Source organism: Prorops nasuta, unplaced genomic scaffold (genome assembly GCF_024137725.1).
Source record: "Prorops nasuta isolate Cenicafe-Biocafe unplaced genomic scaffold, Cenicafe_Pnas_1.2 PNAS00022, whole genome shotgun sequence".
In the NCBI taxonomy this organism is placed as follows: Eukaryota; Metazoa; Arthropoda; class Insecta; order Hymenoptera; family Bethylidae; genus Prorops; species Prorops nasuta.
In genome coordinates this window covers 1,181,013-1,201,072 of record NW_027116819.1, presented here as the reverse complement: position 1 = coordinate 1,201,072, position 20,060 = coordinate 1,181,013, and the positions used below count along the sequence as shown (strand labels likewise).

General features: G+C 34.6%; 1 protein-coding gene across 5 annotated transcripts; it reads left to right on the top strand.

The window, feature by feature from the left end:
* The first annotated feature begins 221 nt into the window (after positions 1-221).
* Positions 222-19,507, top strand: nSyb (neuronal Synaptobrevin). 5 transcript variants are annotated; one of them, XM_066740325.1, is made up of 6 exons: positions 222-357; positions 456-674; positions 6,388-6,608; positions 7,961-8,040; positions 8,122-8,173; positions 15,989-19,507. In XM_066740325.1, coding segments are annotated over exons 2-6 (546 nt in total). In that variant the 5' UTR covers positions 222-357; positions 456-672; the 3' UTR covers positions 16,180-19,507. The 5 variants fall into 5 exon arrangements, with proteins under 5 accessions (XP_066596422.1, XP_066596423.1, XP_066596425.1 ...); XM_066740328.1 differs by adding an exon at positions 8,972-9,030 and having other exon boundaries at positions 292-674; positions 15,989-16,127; XM_066740327.1 differs by lacking the exon at positions 15,989-19,507 and adding exons at positions 8,972-9,030; positions 12,320-15,962 and having other exon boundaries at positions 292-674.
* Positions 19,508-20,060: the final 553 nt, after the last annotated feature.

Sequence of the window (20,060 nt, the reverse complement as noted above, 5' to 3'; positions counted from 1 at the left end):
ATAATTTGGAAAAATGAAATTTCAACATTTAAATCGTGAACTATTTATGGTAATTTTAGCAATCGATAGGTAAGAATCCTAGGTTTATTACGTTATAGATTATTTGTTGGGATGAAATTTTCATTAATAGAAAAAGGAAAATGAAGATCGTGGTGAAGGGAATGGAGAACTACGCGGCTGCTGGTTGAAAGTGTCCAGGGTGTGTTCGCGCATGAGGGTTTTGGGGTGATGTCGTTTATTGACTGATATTGCGACGCATGCCCAGAAGTATTCGGTCATACATGGAGCCATCGGCGACTCGACTACTCGAATCGAAGTCAGTTCTCGACGTGTCCTTTTAAACTTGCACTCCCTCACGTAAGAATTTCTATAGCTCGACAACTGGCAGTGTCGGAAAAAATCATTAAATACCAAAGGAAATTTTCGGCCTCGATTGTAATCGTAGAAAATTCCAGATTCCCGCGCAGTTTCAGGTTGGAAAGTGCACTTGACACTCGAGGACATTCGAGATATCGTTCGAACACCGGCATATCGCGAGGTGTCGCTGGAAAATTTATCAATAACTCGGGCATCCAGTCTCAGACTGTCTCTGGTGAAAAGTACGTGCATAACTGACGGGCAGAGAAGACCGAGGATAGACGGAAGGAAGCCAAAAACTGTCAAACGACAAACATGTGAGTAACGAGTCTCTTGGCGTCCATTTTTCCATCCAACGGACACATTTTTTTCCATGGCTTTCTTCGTTTTGCCAATCGATTCTCTCCTCTTCCGTAGGTTGACTTGACCCGAAATACCGATATATACTCTTCCCACCTTTCTCGCCCTGAAACCATCGCTAATCCTTCATAACCTCCACTCTTCCGTAAGCCTCGAGATTATCGTTAAAATTGCAAATTTTCCACTTGAAATACTTGGAACGTTCGTTCGAATCGAGAACGTAGCAACATCTTTCTTATAGAATCCATTCTCTTGTGTATTGGAAGAACAAGTGTGCCACACAGATTAGCGCAACGCAAATAATTGTCGTGGATCATTTCGAACCGAAGAGGAACTGTGTAGTTGGGTTAGGACTGTTAGGAGGTATTCCTATAGATGTGAAAAATGGGCGGCCAATCTCCTGCTAGTTAGATTCTGAGAAATGAGCTCTGCCTGAAAAATTCATCGGGCAAGCGTCGTGCTCTACAAAATAGCACACTGCTTTTTTTATCGATTATTTTTATTTCAAAAATTCGTGCCAAACTTTAAAAGAGCGTGGATGATTAACAATTTTAAACTCAATGCGTCCCTCTTTTAGTTAATGTCACGAAAGCTTAAAATTGTGTCTTACAAATAATCTTACGTTTCATCTATTAAAATATATCATATTATACTCAATAATAATATATCTATTGTAAATAAATAACACAGAAAAAAAGAAAAATGAGACTTTAAAAAAATATAAAGTGGTAAATATTTGCAGGACAATTGTTGGAAGCACACACACACGTACACATGGGAAAAATTAACCAAGTTAAAAAAAACAATATATATATGCTTGACACAATCGCATTCATTTGCAAACTACCCAAATCTTTCATTTTATATTTTGTTTGTCTCTTCGCGCGATCGTACAATTAATTATGAAATTAAATGACAGGGAATGTGGCTAATTTGTAATGTAAAAGGTATACTTGACTCTACCGGTATGAATGGTGCATACGTATGTGCGAGGGGTAGTATAACTCGAAAGAGAGAGAGAGAGAGATAGACGGAGGACGGGAAGAGGTGTGAGTGTGAAATGTCAAGACCTATAGTCGGATATATTAAAGGGACGCCACTTTAAGACGCAATTCCTTTGGTCTTTTCTAGTCAATCGATTTCATTGCACGCAAGACACCAGCAAGTTTCTCATCCGTACCAGAATTTTCCAATAAAATGCACAGGGACTGAATCCATCTGAACATTTGCTCTCCCAAATTCAACCGAGGAAGAAGATAAACAGCTTTTAAACCATAACACATCCTTTATGACTTTATGGAGATGCGCACCCCTTTCGCTTCTTCCTTCAACCTGACGAGAGAGAGAGAGAGAGAGAGAGAATTTATCATTCCACGCATTTAATACTTTATTCATAAAATTTTAAAAGCAATTTTCTATCGTGTCTCATATGTTATACGAGAAAAAAGATAAATCTAACAAGAAATTTTTAAACGATCGTTCCATAAAAAGTTAAAGCTGTATAGGAGGTTAAACAGTGTTTACGAAAATCACAGAATTTTCTCACATCAATATTATGCAATTCTATCAATAACTGACTTTGGAAATTTGAAAATGAAAACGCGCGCACCCTCTCTCTCTCTCTCTCTCTCTCTCTCTCTAGCTCGGACCAATCATAAGCCTTTCAAATGCCAACAACGGTCAACTTCCGTTTCCAGCAGACGAAATATAATAAATTATATACCGCTTTCGCGGAAGCGGTCCACCTTGATTTATTACCATTTCTAAAGCTCCTCCTCCTCCCCCCTCCGTACTTTTTCTACACTCCTTTCATTCCAGCAGGGGCAGCAAAACAACTCACAGACAAATATACTAACGATTCGTGGTTGAAAATAAACATTTGCAAAAACCCTTGTTTACTCTTTTATATTTGTCTCAAAATTCACCTCCAATAGGTTAGGTTAAGTTGAACAAATTTCGAAAGACTGATAAACTTTATTGAATATCTTATTTGTTAATTATACAATGATCGTAGTGTGCATGGTTCGTGGTCTACTAAACGTTACACTCATTGTCTATATTTAGATAATCAATGCTGACACATTCACAGTAGTTTATATGGCTTGATGTTCGTAGATGAAGCATTAAACTCATACATCGCGTCCTAAGAGCAAAAAGAAAATTAGTGATATGTGTTGTTAAACATGAATGTTTAATTCAATTAAATTGGCCGGATTTTGGCTGGCATGACTTAAATATTTGGAAATATTAAAATTACGGTGCACTGTAAAAATTAATTTTGTATCATTGTCCAGTTTTATTTATATATCAATGGTAAGTAATTTTTGTTTCTTTGTTTAGTTCTGTCGACATAGTTGTACGAATCCTCCTATATCTATGCCTCCCCATAGCTTCTATTTCCTATCGGAGATCAAGCATGGAATTCTAAGAAAACTGTCATTTTCCTCTTTGCTGATTTTCATAACGGATTCTGCTACTGTAGTATATCTCCTTGCTTATATTCCATGCTTGATTAACCTTACAAAATACTCCATTAAAATTAGTTACCAAATTTTACCGGTCAAATTGATTCAAGTATTTTTATCCTTTATTACTTTTTTCTGCTTCTGGACTAATATAACTTTTTCACCAATGTCGTTGGGTCAAACTTTGAAAATGCCGTCGACATGATCGCGACGCTAGTGCCTTCGAGATCGTAAAGGTTATCAATAAAACTTCCAATGAGTAGCATTCGTCGAGTATTATTCGTTCTTTCCTCTTTTCTCTCTCTCTCTCTCTCTCTCTCTCTCTCTCTCTCTCTCGAAATTATTAATGCAGTAGTTTTGCAGATAGGATTTCAATTTCTTTTTTTTATTTGGAAGGAAAGAATTAACAACTAGTACTAGTACATAAATAATAGTTACATTTTTATAGTAGTATATACATATATAGATAAATCAGTAATGGATTACTAATGTAACAGTTATTTGCGCACTACAAACTTCTTGCTGGATTGCTCGAATGTACAAATTGCTTAATTTTTTTGAGAGCACAGTGTTTCCTGTAGAATATTCGTGAAATACATATAGCGTGTGTTACGATAGTTATATATATTTTACTTACATCTCTTAAAAACTATAAAATAGATAATCAGTCTCGTTCTGGTAAACTTATTTTCTGAAAGGTTTTCTTTAGACAGCTTCATAACCTTAGCAGATAATTTTAGTAAAGAGGTTTGTGTGTCTGTATGAGATGTCGCTCTGACAACACTGTGCGTGCAAGCTCTTTGCCTGCTAATTTGGACGAGTCACGAAACCAAGACGAATGACATCCAGCGGATTAATTGGAGAAAACAAATCGTTAATGCATACATAAGCTTCTTTTGAAAAGCATCTAGAGAGAGAGAGAGAAAGAGAGGTTTCTGTAAAATTTACTAGCTGCGTAAGGGGCAAATACACGGTGTCTAGTCAGCCTAGCGAGAGAGGAACGCGAAACGCGACGCGCGACTGGCGGCTGACAGTCGAAACGCGTTCCATGTGTTCCACGTTCCACTCATTATTTACCGCAAGCAAGCCAAACGGTCCAGGCGTGAAGCACGTCACTCCACGCGTCGTATTATTCCACAATTGTTGGACGATGCTCCGAAGTTACTCTCCCGATAGAGCAAAATTTCCAATTTTTAACTAATTATCAATTAAAATCTCGTCACTGTGAGGAGGTTAGTAGACATTTTGCTAGAGGGGCCAGGGACAAAAGGAAAATTTGTTGAGGGAAATAGAGATAGTGATTATCAAAGGTCGACCATGTCTATACATATTGTATTGTCATTGCCAAGTTTCACAAAGCTTTTATTTTAATCTTCGTAGGAAGTACGTATAGCACGATAATTTTTAACAGTAAACTTATTTCCGTATTTTAATTACGGATGAAAGTGGTTAATGAGTAATTGGCAAATAATAATGGTGTTTTTGTATAATAAGGAGCTCTGCGCCAATTCAATAATAAAATTATTCGTTTTTCTCTCATAACCGTAAATATACCGATGGCGCTTCTACGTAAGCTATAAGTTGTTTGGCACTCGAACGTGTTTGGAACTGAAGAAAGAAGCAATAACATACGCATAACTTTGTCAGAGGGAGAATTTAACCTACAGCAGGAGATGAAAAAGGGAGAAAAAAAGAAAAATTCTGTTGGCTAAAACAGAGTTGTGGATTGTCAATTTTGTCGGATGGACTCGATGAAAGTCAGAATTAACTTGTGTCAAACCTTTGAAGGGCTTGAAAAAATGCTAGAGCCAACGGCTTTATTAGTTAATTACCACAAAATTACTATTTTTCTAGTCAGCATAAATGGACGACCCTCCGATAGCCGGTCGTTATTGATAAACTTTTCCGTACGCGCGCGTAACGCATATGGTTTATTATTATCCTTTTATTCAGTCATCAATAATTGAAAACGTTCTGTTACTTAACAGGAAAACCTCATCGTCAGTCAGGGGTATTGTCAATTCTAGTCGAGACTCTCAGCATCATCTCTCATTATACAATTAATCTCAATCTCCCCGCTTGTATTTCATTTCACTAATTTTACAGTAATTTCAACGCTCTGCACTTGTCGCTGTTTCTTCCTTCGTTACACCGAAGCAAAAAAATGTTATTTCGATGAATGTCGATTAAATGAGAAAACCAGGTCACGCTACTTACACTTGCTGGGGCGATACTATATGAGTCTTATCATACATGTTAAATTATAAACGTAAATCGATGAATACCATTTTAACGAAATAAAGATAAAAATATAATGTGTGAAAGAGAACTGAGTCTGAGAGATTTTGATAGTTGGGCGGAAAGATAAGTTATTATAAGGTTTTTAGTCAAATACCCAAGGTGAAGAATTATATCAAGTTGACCAAATAAAGAATAAAAAGCTGATATTTAACGATGAAAAGGATCTAGAGCACTGTAAAGTTTTACCAAAGATGCAAGAAAGATTCATTTGATTTTCAGTGTGAACCGTGTCACGAACTTTGGCCTTTTGCACGGGTTTTTCAATGCGACGAGAAAATACACTGTCCAATATATGTATATATTCAACATAGAATCATTAATAGGTTATGTAGGCGCTGCACCGGTCGAGCCAAGAGAAGTCCGCGTCACTCGTCGTAGCACGCACAAACACAGCTATACACACACATTTGCCGCACGGTGCCACTCGGGCTCGACTCGCCGTTCGTTTGTTTACTCTTAATCACTGGAACGTCTCGAAAAAAACAGCCCTCGACGACGCGATGCCGGAGTCCGGACACGCCTCTCCTCCAACGAATCTATGGATAGTAAATACTTGTTGCGATGCGCGAGTTCTCGGTACATACGCACTTACTCGTATTTACTTCTCTCTACTCGCAACCGTCCTAACGAAACATTGATCAAAGTAATACGATCTCTCTCGAGCTATTCAAACAAAATTAGATTTCAAACATACACTGATAAATCTGAGCAAGCTCTTTCGACGCAATACTACAAAAAGCAAATTTTCATTTTTAACGAGAAATGAAAATATCGTTTTATGGAGAACGATTGGTAGACGATTGTTCGCGGTGTAAAAGGAAATATTTGCCCATTTATGTAAAAAGAGCGAGTATGATGGAGAATTTTTTGATTTTGACAAATGATTTAAATTTGATGTTTGCAGGGCTACTGAGGGCGGTCTGGCGCCGGATGCTTCGGGTGCGGGTGCCGGTGCTGGAAGCGACGGGATAGTCGGAGGGCCCAGGACACCCCAACAGATCGCCTCGCAAAAACGGTTGCAGCAGACGCAGGCTCAGGTCGACGAGGTCGTTGACATAATGAAGACAAACGTCGAAAAGGTCCTCGAACGTGATCAGAAACTATCCGAACTCGACGATCGAGCAGGTATGTGGGATCGACCAATCACGCATCGAGATCCTCCCTTCCCCCTCATACTTAACAACACTTTTTTCTTTCCTCGCTCTATATATATATTTCTCTCTCCCTCTCTCTCTCTCTCTACCTTAAACCACTATCATTACTCTGAGGACACAATAAGCGTCTATTCGATTCAATATTAATATTAACGTTATATCATTAATCGGACAATAGTCATTGATCGATCAATATCAGGTCGATAGATATATTATTTCAATAATATTTAAATATCTGCAGTTGATTGAAATCACTATGCGCAATATATACAGTACCGATACAAAATAATCCAGCAAGAGTTTCAATGAAATGTTTCATTGAATTTGTTAAAGAAAATTCAAGCACTCGTTCCATTCATCGAAGAAGATCTGTTTACGTTGCAGGCTTCATTAAAATGGATTGAATCATATGGGGCTCAATTAAGAGGCGCTATCTATTTTCGTGGCGCGCGTACAATTACGCATTGCGATGGTTCATTGAGAGAGAAAGAGAGAGGGAGAGAGAGAGGGAGAGGCGTAACGATGAGTGGAATAGAAGTGGGAGAGGGTAGGAGCAGGGGGGGGGGGGGCTCATGCAGCGTCAAAGTAGTTCGAACTTGCGCGTCCGACTGCACGTTGATATCGATTACTGAGAGACCACCGGATCGATATTCACTCTTACGCGGCTGACCAGCCTCGATCATTTTCTACTCAAAAACTTTCCTAACCTTTAAACAACTGCAGTATATGTATGAATCCTGACAGTGTTAGTAACAAAATTTGCTATTCGCAATTCAATACCAAATTAACTTAGATTAAATATAATTTCTTATGAAATAATATATAAGAATTTTTTTAGAAGAATATTCTAATATTTCTTGTCAATAGAAATTTGCTTTGCAATTTAATAGTAAAGAGCATTTTATTGATTGGAAGATTTATTTCCACCTCTCTCCCGTATAATTGCAAAAAAATTAGCAATTCTATTTAGTCGATAGGTCAATCTACTTTTTAACACTAGATCTACGGACGTTAATTATACCTATTTTTACCAAAGTGAGATAATTTGAATAATACACGAAAATTGAAGCTTTATATATAGAAATTAGTTCTACTTTAAATTAAGTAAAAGATTTATTATTAAAAAATTTATTGAAAACATTTTTTACATATAAATTATGCTTTTGAAATACCTTGGAATGAGTCAAATTGGCTCTGTCCGTATATCTAGTGTTAATTGATGTAGCATGGATGAGTTGAAATAAATTAAGATTGACTCACGAATTTTTGCGCAACGATCGAGTGAGCTTTGTTTCAATTTTAATTCCATCGATTTTTTTCCAGATGCCTTGCAACAAGGCGCGTCACAGTTTGAGCAACAAGCAGGAAAATTGAAAAGAAAGTTTTGGCTACAAAACTTAAAGGTAAATAATTATATTGGGAAAAACTGTTAATACTTAATTTATTGACTTGTATCCCTATTGAGTGACATTTCATTATTTCAGATGATGATTATTATGGGCGTCATTGGACTCATCGTGGTGGCCATTATTGTTGGTAAGTACACGAATCTAATTAACCCCAATTTAATCCTGAAATCGCCACTGTAACTGCTTCTATGTTTTGTGTACCTGGTTGGTGTAATTATGCCAAATTTTCGAACGATTCATTCAGAAATATCAATCCTTACGATTAAATTTAAATTTTCAAATTATTAACTTGAATCTGTTACTGTGCAAGTATTATTGACAGTTAAGTTTTTTTTGCTTTATTTAAACATTAAAATATATTTTCAAAGATTATGAAGTTTATATATATATTTATATATTATATTGATAAGTTAAATTATAAAGAATTTCGAATTAGTCGTTCTTGGCAAGTGTTACTGTCAGTTCAAACATCTAAGAAATAACATCTTTCAAAGAAAATGTTTGCACGAGATGTAAGAGGCAACCAATGTGCCTACTGAATTGTTCTAAGCCAGTGAAAAATACTAAACTCTCTTCTTTTTTACTGGAAAATGCGCATTATGATAATGTGAACGTGCTTCGCTTGAGTCGCATTGACCTTATACGAAAACTGATCACATATAAATATTAATAAATAATCTTAAAAATCGAATCACATTATTAATTGAAAAGTCAAGTTATGCATTTGTTTACAATACTGTAAGTAAAAGAGGAGTTCATCTCTTCGGTGGTTATTTTACTATAACGTAATGTCATGATGAAAAAAAATTGCAAACACCGATTACCTATATGTTGAACGTGATATATATTTTATTAAAAAATTTTCATCGACGAACACATACATCATTTAACGTGTGATATCTCTGTGTTTCTCTTTTTCGTCTAGCAAACTTCATGTAGGCGCGCTGATTGGTGGAAGAGATTTGTGTGTGAGTGAGTTTGAAGGTAGAAAGCAAAATAACTGCGATACTTTGTATCACTGTTTCTCTGTTTCTCTCTATCCCTATCTGTAGGACATTCACCCGAAGCCTACACGGATGTTTATAGCCATTGTTCTTCGTTGTTGAAACCTAAATCCTTTTTGATAACCCTTCGCACCCCAATCAACTTTTAACCTCCCCGACTTTCAAACCTATTTATCCACGTACACCACGTATAATAAACCCTGAAAAATCCCAGCTTCGTATACTGTAACACTGTCTGCCTGAATAGGTATTGTTCGTGTACTTGCTTCTCTATTTCTATTCTCTTACACAATTACCCTCCGCTAATTCAAGAGTCAATCGATATCTATCAGTATTCGTTAAATTGAAGTTCACTTATTTTATTTTCAATTGAATTTTTCAACAGTATCGCTCTCTCATCCACACGACTCGCCTAGTCACACGCCGTATAAAATTGCTAAAAGTAACTACCGAGCGTGGAGTTTTATAACTGAAAGCCTGATTGGCGGGGATAGCGGCGCCTGCGCGTTAATAGTTTCACTCTTGCGCCATCTAGCGTTATATTATTTAATTATTACCAAAAGCTCGATAACTGTGTTCTCGCTTCGCACCTTCGCACTTGGCGCGGTCAAATTATTTATTTTGCGAATAACTCTTTTTCCACTTTCATGAATAAAACCGATAATTTCGAAACTAACAACGTCGACTTGCTAATATTACAAAATTAAATAATAAAATTCAATTTTCTCCGTTAAATTTGAATCAATCAGTAAATGATCCTAGAGAGATTTTCATGTAACATATAGGTTAAAATAACTCTTTTTAAAATCGGCTTTTTTTTATTGATACTTGTTAATTTCGTTTGTGTGATTACTGATTAAATTAATTTTTTCTTTTTTAAACTGTATCGACCAAATACAATTTAGCTCGATTCTCATTCATTTAAAGTAATACGGGAGATAAAGAGATTAAGGATACTGGTCACGCAAAGTAGCAATGGAACAAACGGGCCTCTCCACTCTTTTTTTCCCCTCTCAACCCATCTTCCTCTAATTAATTATTGACTCATCTTCATCGTTTTGCGTTTCAAAAATATTTTGCCTTATATTAATCTCTTTGCTTAGCTGGTATCATTCAGTGATAAAAATCTGTCTCTTGATTGGCGGACTCCTGCATTTCCATCAATTCCACCTAATCCTAACCTCTTTCGTTTGAACCTAGCACTTTTGTTTACAAACATAACTGAAAACTATGCGTTTCTACGAAAGAAACCTATTTTTGCCTCAACAGTAAATGTTATGTGTCTGTCTGTACTTTTGGTGGTATCTTCTTTTATTTACGAAGTTAGTCCCAGACAATTGCTTTCAATTTTCTGGTGGTAAAAATAGTGCTCTATATGTGATTTACATGTGCAAAACGTAACGAAGAAAAAAACTTAACCACTGAGAATATGAAAACACGATGGACACCAGAACAACATCAATAACAAGCACAATAAAGATACTACGAACAATGATATGAACAATATCAACAACAGTATAGTTACAAGTTAAACAAGGTTTATTTATTTCACCCTAATCTACTCTTCAGCACGGTAAGACAACTATTATTCCTGCACTTGAAACATATTTTTCTAAAATCTTTCTAATTTTAGTTTCATTCTACACCTTTACTCATCTCAAGATAAGAAAGTCCTATTCGTATATGCATATATATACATATGTGTATATATATATATATATATATATATATGTATACCTTTTTAAAAAAAATCTCTGCAATCTTTGGGCCCGTTCATGGAGCAGGCTATTAACCTGCAGGCGGCCGGAAAGTGCCGATCGGCACACTTCAAGGTTAAGCCTTTATGTCAGGTCCATTGGGAACTTTTCTTATAGAAAAATAATTCAAAGTATGACTTCTGCACGCTCACCAAAATGCCGGCCGCTTACAGGTTAAAAAGTATCACGTAATGAAAAATGTAAGAGTAACATGATATCATTGAAGGAAATAAATCGGTTTGAAAATTGGAACGGCCAAACTTGCTGTATAAGTTAACGGTAGTGCTCGGCGGTATAGACATGTCATTATCTACTACTTTTATATGTACTTGCCGTCGAGGCACTACCGTGTCTCTTGATAAACAGTAAGAGTATCAATGGTCAAGGACACAACCGCTTGTACCAATCAAGCCAATACTATTCTTATGTTTAATATTTTTATTTTTTCTTGTATTTTTCATTGCACGGAGCCCATTAGCGCAACCAACGCTACTGCGCACATTTTTCAGACTTTCTTATTTGCGCAGTAGCGTATTGATAGCGCTAATAATGTGTTCCGTGAAGGGGCTCTTTATATTTTTATTTTCCTTCTTTTTAAGGAGCTGATTCTAACCATACTGACAGATAAGGCTCTTCTGGCTATTTATTTTTTGCACAATTCTGCACGAAAGTCTTCCTCTCTTTTTTATGCAAACTAATAAATAAACCTATAATTTATTTTAGCAACAGTGCAAGCATCATAAAATACATCAAAATATAAAATACAATACATTGATAAATGATACATAAAAGAAAAATATAACAATAATCTTATCTGGGACAATCTTCATACCTCGTGACTGCTTTGCTTGATGTAATTCTTGCAATCCTCTCTTATTTTTTTTCTCAGAGTTCTTCCAATAGGTTTGGAAAAGATCAAACCTACTGGACATAATTTTATTTTGTAATAAAAAGATATTCAAGAATGTTTATTTTTCTAAATCTTCGATAAACGCATCCTAATGCTGCATGGCTTGTGAATTTATGTGGAATGACAAATCTAATTTTCAGCTTCAGTGCTTGTGTTGAAAATAGGATATAATTTATATATATATATATATATATATATATATATGTATATATACTATATATATACTTGTGGGAGATAATGGTAATAGATCATTGGTTTATCCAATTATCATTTTGAATTATTTTTACCATATTGATGTAACGCATGTTGAATTCTGTGCTGTAGATTAAATAAACTTTATTTATAAACTTATTTATAGTCTGTCGTAGGTAGTTTTACCGTATACATATGAATTCGAATAATTCATAATGTAAGCATTTCATAATAAAAATAATTAGAGAGAACAAAACTATCCACGACAAGATACACAAATTACTGCATGCATTTATTTGGAAACAAATATTAAAAAAATCAGCAATAATCTAAAATATGAGGCGTATATCGGGTAAAGTAAGATGTCGGCGTTGCGATATATGTGGGAATACGTTGTTGTTATTTTGCAGCCTACATCTCCAGCGGCAACGAATCGCAAAACAATACGCGAGAATAAGTAAGAGAAATGGGGGAGGAAGGCAAAAGAGCTAAAAAGGTAACGAAAGCTGGGAAGAGGGCAGAGAGAGTGGGAGTGGGAGTAAGAGAGAGGGCGAGGGCGAAAGAGTTTATGCGTGTGAGAGTGGTAGAAAGATCGGAAGAGGAAAGAAAGCTGCACTATATGAGTGAAAAAACTGGAACGTGTAAAAAGAAGAAAATGTGTCCGATCTGTGGTGATCCGACCGATAAAGCTATGTAGAGGGTTTTTTCCTTTTCGTTCGAGAAATCTGTTTGAAAATCAAAGCCTCGAAAATATTAGGAAAGACAAAACGACGAAAAATGAAAGGCGCGAAAAGGAGCCCCTGTAGGAAGGAATATAGAAGATGGCCCACACGTACCTTTGAAACATCGTCTTTGTCGAGTTCTTCTGAAAGTCAACGCTCGAAGAATCGGCTTTCTTTCGATATCTCACCAATGGACGAAGGTCTGACGACAAATAACGATCCCTCTTAACCGTAGCGAACACCTAGAAATACATCTGCCATAATATACGAAGAAACTCCCTTTATTTATAACTGCGATTGTCATAGCTACCAACGATTGAAAAAATGTTATTTTTATAGATGAGATCTAAAAGAACGTTAGACGAGCTTAAGTGTTACACGATTATTGAGAAAAGAATCGTCTTTCCTTCGTCTATCGAGGCTCTCTTCCTTCGCGAGAAAAAGTATAGTGTACAAATAGGAGAGGTTAATCGGTTAATGCAGGTTGCCCGCAACGAGTTTCGGCCGCTGATCGTACAGGGGCAGCATCGTACAACTCTTCCACGCGCATTCAGCGATCCCTGCGGACCCTGCCTGCATCCCACGATTCAGCCATCCAATCAAATCCTCCATTCCACTCTCATAACAAAATGGCGGGAATAGCCGCGCGCTGAGTCCAAAGTCGCATGTCGATTCGTCAACACGATATTCTCTCTCGCTTTATATATCGTCGTGGTCATAATACCAAACGGTATCAATGAGGCTATAAATGCAGGGCTTGTGGCGGCCGTAATGGCAACTCCTAGCTTTTGTGATTTTATCGTGAAGTGAGTTTACAGTTTACGCTGTTTGAGAAATATTTGTGAAATGGCACTCGCGCTCGCGAGGTTACGTATAGGCGGTGCACGGGCACACGGCGGTGAACCGACATTTGCTTCGCCTCGTCAATCTCCTACTGTAAATAATATCATTTATCCTCACGGGCGCTGGAAGTCTGCTCCTCTCTATACGTACACCGTGCTTAATCACGCGATCATTTTGTTCTTTCATTCTGAAGAAGCATTTTAGGACAGTGATTTGCACTGATTTGCCCCTTCGGCGAACCGGCCAATAGTTTTCGGGCACCCTGTATACACGGAAGAAGGAAAAACCAATCATAAACAGATGAGAGAAATAAACTTTCCCGGAAATCAAATCTGCCGGAACGTCTATGTTAGGAGGATATAAGTTTTAAGGCTTAAAAATATTACCTACAGATGTTATGTATACATGTTAATAATAACTATTAATAATAACAATGATAATAACAATAATGAATAATAATAATGTTAGTAAAGTTTCATTTAATGATTATGCGATGTCTCGCGGTACGAGGGAAACAGTCTCGGATATTCACGATTGAATCATCTTGCTATCTAATCTCTTATCCTGTATAAACCTCAAATGATGCGTGTCAACCATTTGTTAAAAATCTTTATTGAAATTATACAAAATGTACATCGGGGAGCAAATATCTACCCGTCGAATGATTGTTGATTAATCTAAATTGTTGTTTAAGTCAACTTTATTTGCATCAAGCACTTTTTTGGTCAAAAATTAGCTTCAATAATTTTCTTTACGACTTGTAATACTATGCTTTGATTCTTGAAGCTACTGCGTAATTACAATAATTGTAACTATTGGAAACTTCCATGTTCCTACGAATATTTAAACCTTGCAATTTTGTAATTTATAATTCTGTTAACCGCTCGAGCCCGGTTCTCTAGTAACTTGTAATAATAGGATTCGATAATTTCTTATTAAGTTTTTTGAAATCTAATATCTAGACAGTGTATTTATTTGAAACTCGTTTATTGTGTTTATGGTACAGAAATATAATTGTGTACGTATGCGACAACGGAACCATCGAGGCTACGTAGAATGAATAAGGTGATTATATGATGATCATGGTTATGCTGCTTTCAACACTGTACAGTATCAAATAAAAAATTCAGTACGTAGCCGAAACAAAGAAATGCACAATCTCATAAAAGATTAATACAACTACATTTCTATTAATTTTATTTGATTGATTTTCTTATTTATTTTTTTTCTAATCATTTGATTTTTATAACTAATTGTGGAGTTGGAATAGCTGCTTTTATTTCTAACAAATTTTATTCCATTTAAAGTGGACATGATATTTTTTTGCGTTGTGCGTTTCTTAAGTGAAATTTGCATCTTCATGAAGAATTTATAGAGAGCTTTCCGTAAATTTGTTCAGGTAAGAATAACATAAAGATTTTATCGATTTAATATGCATGCGATTTTGAAATTAAATTATTCGCGAAGATACGATTCTTTTACTTTGTTTATAATGTTCTTTTTTTATTCGTTTGTTTTTTTTAACGACCACTTGGAGAATTACCAAAATTACACGACTTTCGCTATTATTTAACATTTTTTATTATCGCAATTTTTATTCTTACATTGTTCAGCTTCTTTCAGTTAGGTCAACAGTTTTTCGACTACGAGGCTGCTTAAGGACATTTTATAAATAAGTTAGTTATTTGAATAGTAAATAATTAATTATTACTGATGTGTATATCAAACATATTGTACATAAATCTGCGAAAAAAATTGTTTTTCTAACTTGATTAGATTTTCTCTATCGTTGCCAAAATTTAAACAGACAGATGCATAATAACAATATATTTTCATTTTTTTATAAAAATGCAGCAAACTTCTCATTCATATTTCTCAACATATTGTTATATATTCTTCACGAAATAAAGTTCAAATTATGATATGTTAACTGGTTTCTTGATTGCACTCAATCAACTATACATTTATGTTATTTACTCTTTCTTTTAAATACTGATTTATTACTGACATATGCATTTCATTATAATTTACTTTTCTAGTCAAGTTGAGTAATTTTTCGATATATTTATAAATATATATTTTATATTTGATATGTAGTATTTTTGTTTGACTTGTTACAAAAGATCCTGTTAACAAAGTGTTTCGAGGAATCAACGAGTAATCAATTTTATTTATTAGAAGGGCACTGTGGATCTCTTCCATTATGTTCAAATTTTAATTATAAACCTCTACAGACGATTATACAGAATTTTATTTCTAACTGTATAGTTTTGAGTAATTTTCAAACAAATGAATATATATTTGATTTGTGAAAAGCATAATATATCCATGAAATCTCCCATATGATAAATATTTGGAGGTTAATGAAGTTGACGTGGTACCATAATAGGGAAGAAAGGCTGTGAGCATTGGTTAAAAGAATAAGAAGCAATGCGCGCGATGTGTATGTTTGCGTGTGTGTTTATTTATTCATTCGTGCCAAATGGAAGTTTAACGGTTTATGGCTTGTTCCAGCGAAATTTATGCCGGAATCGCCACCTCCGCCCCCCGCGTACAATTATCCAGTTAATATGGCGCCTCCTCCAGGACCAGCGCCAGGAGCTGCGGCAGGACCAGCAGCAGCACCTGCGGCTTCATCAGGAAAGGAAACACCTGGAGCTGCTTTCGTCGGCACTTTTATCCAGAAACTACGATACACTATATAAATACTTAACCGCTGGAAGCATTGTGACGCGACTGACGCGACGCGACGCAGCGACCTCTGTGTAACACGCTCTGCAACTGCAACACAAGATGGCCGAGTGTTCGATCAGCCGATTTACCGGATCCCACATCCCGCTAGTTTCCTACTTCAAAAATTACACATTTCTATCTCTTGTCAAAATTAGCATACTCTCTGGCTATCGGCCAATAAACTATCTTTTGTGTCCCCCTCCTACCTACCACTGATCTCACAATCTAGTCGGTAAAAGAAAGTATTATACATTAATTATCATTGTACAAGCGAATGACAGTCATCATTCCCCTTCCTTCCCACAGGATTGCCAAAAGCCTCTGCCGATTGGCTCCGATATCACAGCCCACTCCTCTCCTCTGTATTTCCTTTACTTCCTTTGGACCTTGAATTATTTATTAAACTAAACAATTTATTGAATCGGAGGCGATGCATCCACGCCTAGCTAACCTCTTAAATTATCTTTGATCGAAATGGCCAATAGGAGCATGATCCAATTTATTAGACGATATTACTGGCTGGACTAGTAGTCTATTGAAATAAAGCAATATGCTTATCGTTCGTTTTGCTTTTCGCATTGAATTGATAATAATTTGATATTACGTAATTGGATATATATATATATATATATATATATAGAGAGAGAGAGAGAGATATGCATTTCGATCAACCCCTACTGTCCGATATTAATAATCTTAACAAAGGTATACTTATGCTTGAATAAAAATCATAAACCTCACTTATCCATCCAATCTATAAAATATATTATATATAAACAATTATAAAACTATATAGTTGAATTTTTTTTTCTTTATTATTATTATGCAATCGTAGAGAATTTTATAGATGAACGTATTTGTATAGTAAACATTTTATTCGTAATGTTAAATATTCGTTCTACCAAAGAATCTTATTCGAAAGTATTACGCGTCGCTTGATTCCTATATATATACATATATACCGATCGATATAATAATTTGGTCTATGAGATATTCAACAAGCCGACAAATAATTTCTGCATTCATAAATATAATTGTTTAATGATCCAACGCTCGCAATACTATAGTAATCAATAACATGCGCGCTCTATATAATTATACTTTTGCATTCTACAATAGAGTGTGTATCGACAACGGTAAATATTGTAATATATTAACTATAATATCCTATAATAAAAGATGAGATAACTCGATCATAGAAGGATATTTGATATGAGAAATCCAATGGAACAAGCGAAATATCTCGAATTCGTAATAATGATATATCCTGTAATAGAGAGTATATATATATATATATATATATGTATACATATATATATTTTACAATAGGGTACATGACTTTTGTTGGATGCCATGTCCTATAACAGGATATAATATATCAGAATATGCGTAATATTTACATACATAGTGTCTTTTAACATTTAAAGTTCCAGAATAGCATAGAGGACATCCGATTAAATATCTTATCACAGAATATATGTATATGGTATTTCGCAATTAGAGCAACGATTTTCCGCTGGAAACAGAATTTTAACGTAATATAAGGTCGAATATTAATTGGATATGAAACATAAGAAATGTGGCCACAAGTTCTATCGCTGTACTTAAAATTTACTATTAATATATAGCAATCGATTAATTTTAAACGGCCTTCCTCTTTTGTATACATATGCACGTACACACACCAAGCTTTTTTTTCTTCTCGTTTTTAGAGGGTGGCTCCTCTTAAAAATTTTAAATGATATATTTACTTTGCGCGATAAGAATAATTACTTCGATTAAAATATGTATTATAATCGTAATATGACGGCTACAAGTTTCGATCATTTTTGACTCCCAATTTCTTGTGAGAATTCATACAAACCAGCTTATAGTGTAATGTATATAAAAAAATTATATTATTATTGCAGGAGTAAGAAATATAGAGCTGTATATAATTATATACTTATTAAATAAAAAGTGAAAAAGCGTTGCGTTGGACGAATTTTATGAGATAACAGTTGCGTTTCAAATACCGCACAAAGCGCTCAAGTTACTGCGTAATAAACGTATATAGCATAAAATATATATGCGTACTTTATAAGCTCAATGTGCTATTTGGACGCAACCAAAAACATGTATGTTAACTTTCAGTTGCATTAATTTTTCAATAGTATTTACATTTTTTGCTCATTTTTAACTGTCTTTCTCTCTTTCTTTTTTTCTCTCCCTTTTTTTATAGCAATGACACCATGTAATTCATTTCATGAAATGTTCTTAAATAAATCAAAAACTATTCACACGAGTCTGCTAATATAAGAGTAATAAAAATATAACTTTATATAGAGATCGAGATAACGCTTCTATGGTTAATCACACACCTTGTTATATAAAATTAAATTGTGTTAAGTTTTATGTAAATATTAATCCTTCAGTAATATACATACATTATTCTTGAGCATAATGTTGGTATTTGAAATTACAAAATTACACATTCTCCCTTTAATTAAAGCTTTTTGAAAGAAATTTAAACTAAAATCTGGCTTCTCCTCCAAATATATTCAGTTTCTACTTTATCAACTATAGTGAAATTGCTGACGCTGCTATGAATTAATACATTTAGTCTTGTAAGATCAATCGCATAATTATTACTATGAAATACATACGAACCGTACGGACTGAAGTTAGCCAAATGAACCACAAATTAATTTGGCACAGTGTATGTACAATGAAATGTTCTAATTTCTACTAAAAAAATGGTAGAATGCAAATTTCATGCGTAGAGCAGATCCTCCAAAAATATCAAAAAGGCACTAAATTTTTATCAATATTATGAATATTTAGAGCTAAAGCCCATTTCCCTTCATAATATATAATAAAATTACTAAATTCACATCATTATTATGTGAAATTAGGGCTTTGTAGTTTAATTTCTTTTCAAAATGCATTCAATTTTGATTAATTAGCATATTATAAGAAAAACTTGTGCAGGTGGTTTTGGGCATAAAATAATGGAAATATAATATTTTATTGATTCTTACCTTGCTCAAAGACACGCTCTTCCAGTGTTAACCGACGGTATAATTTATTTATATTTTCGTATGAACAATGCATGGTTTTTCTTTTATATTAAGGCTAGCTCTTAATATTTGTTGCATGTTATTAGTATTCTTTAAAAGTATCATAGTTTGATTGTAACAGAGCGTTACATTTGATATTGTGTTGTATATGTTTTGTCTACAATCTTTTGGTTATCCATCCTGCAATTATTTCTGAGATTATAAAACAATAATCACATTTAAATAAATTTAATAAAAGACAGTTATTAATGATTTTATAATTGAAAGGAGGGAATTTAATTTTGATTAACATGACGCTGAAGATAGCTGACAGCTCCAGCCGACAGTTACGGATGCAAGTTGAGCACCATTGCTCATACTTAATTTTCCCAAAAAACTTAATATTTCGGGATTTGAATGCCGCAGAAGCTTAAATTAATCAAAAAAGAAAACATTCATATGATATTTGTTAACGAAATCGACTTTGTTCAATGATTTTTATCGTCAAGGAATGTCATCATCAACAAGCAATTTTCAGAAAGCAGGACATTTTAAAAATTTTTTTCAACCATTCAGTCATTTGTATAAAATTCTAAAGAGAATGGTGCTACTTTCTTGAGGGATCGTGTCCTCTTAAATGTCGTATTTTAACAATGAACATAGAATTCGTGAATCACAAAATCAAGTTTTGAAACAGTCTGCTGAATTTTTCAACTCGCAGGAAATTTGTATATTTTTTCCAAACTATACAGCCTTGAAGCTTTATTAAATTCTTATGAAATTCTAAAAGAAATCTAAAAGATGTCGCATGAAAG

Bases quoted from the DNA above. Each gene is read 5' to 3' on its own strand.
- nSyb (XM_066740325.1), top strand. The intron at 6,609-7,960 runs GTATGTGGGATC...ATTTTTTTCCAG, and splicing joins CGAACTCGACGATCGAGCAG to ATGCCTTGCAACAAGGCGCG. The intron at 8,174-15,988 runs GTAAGTACACGA...GGCTTGTTCCAG, and splicing joins CGTGGTGGCCATTATTGTTG to CGAAATTTATGCCGGAATCG.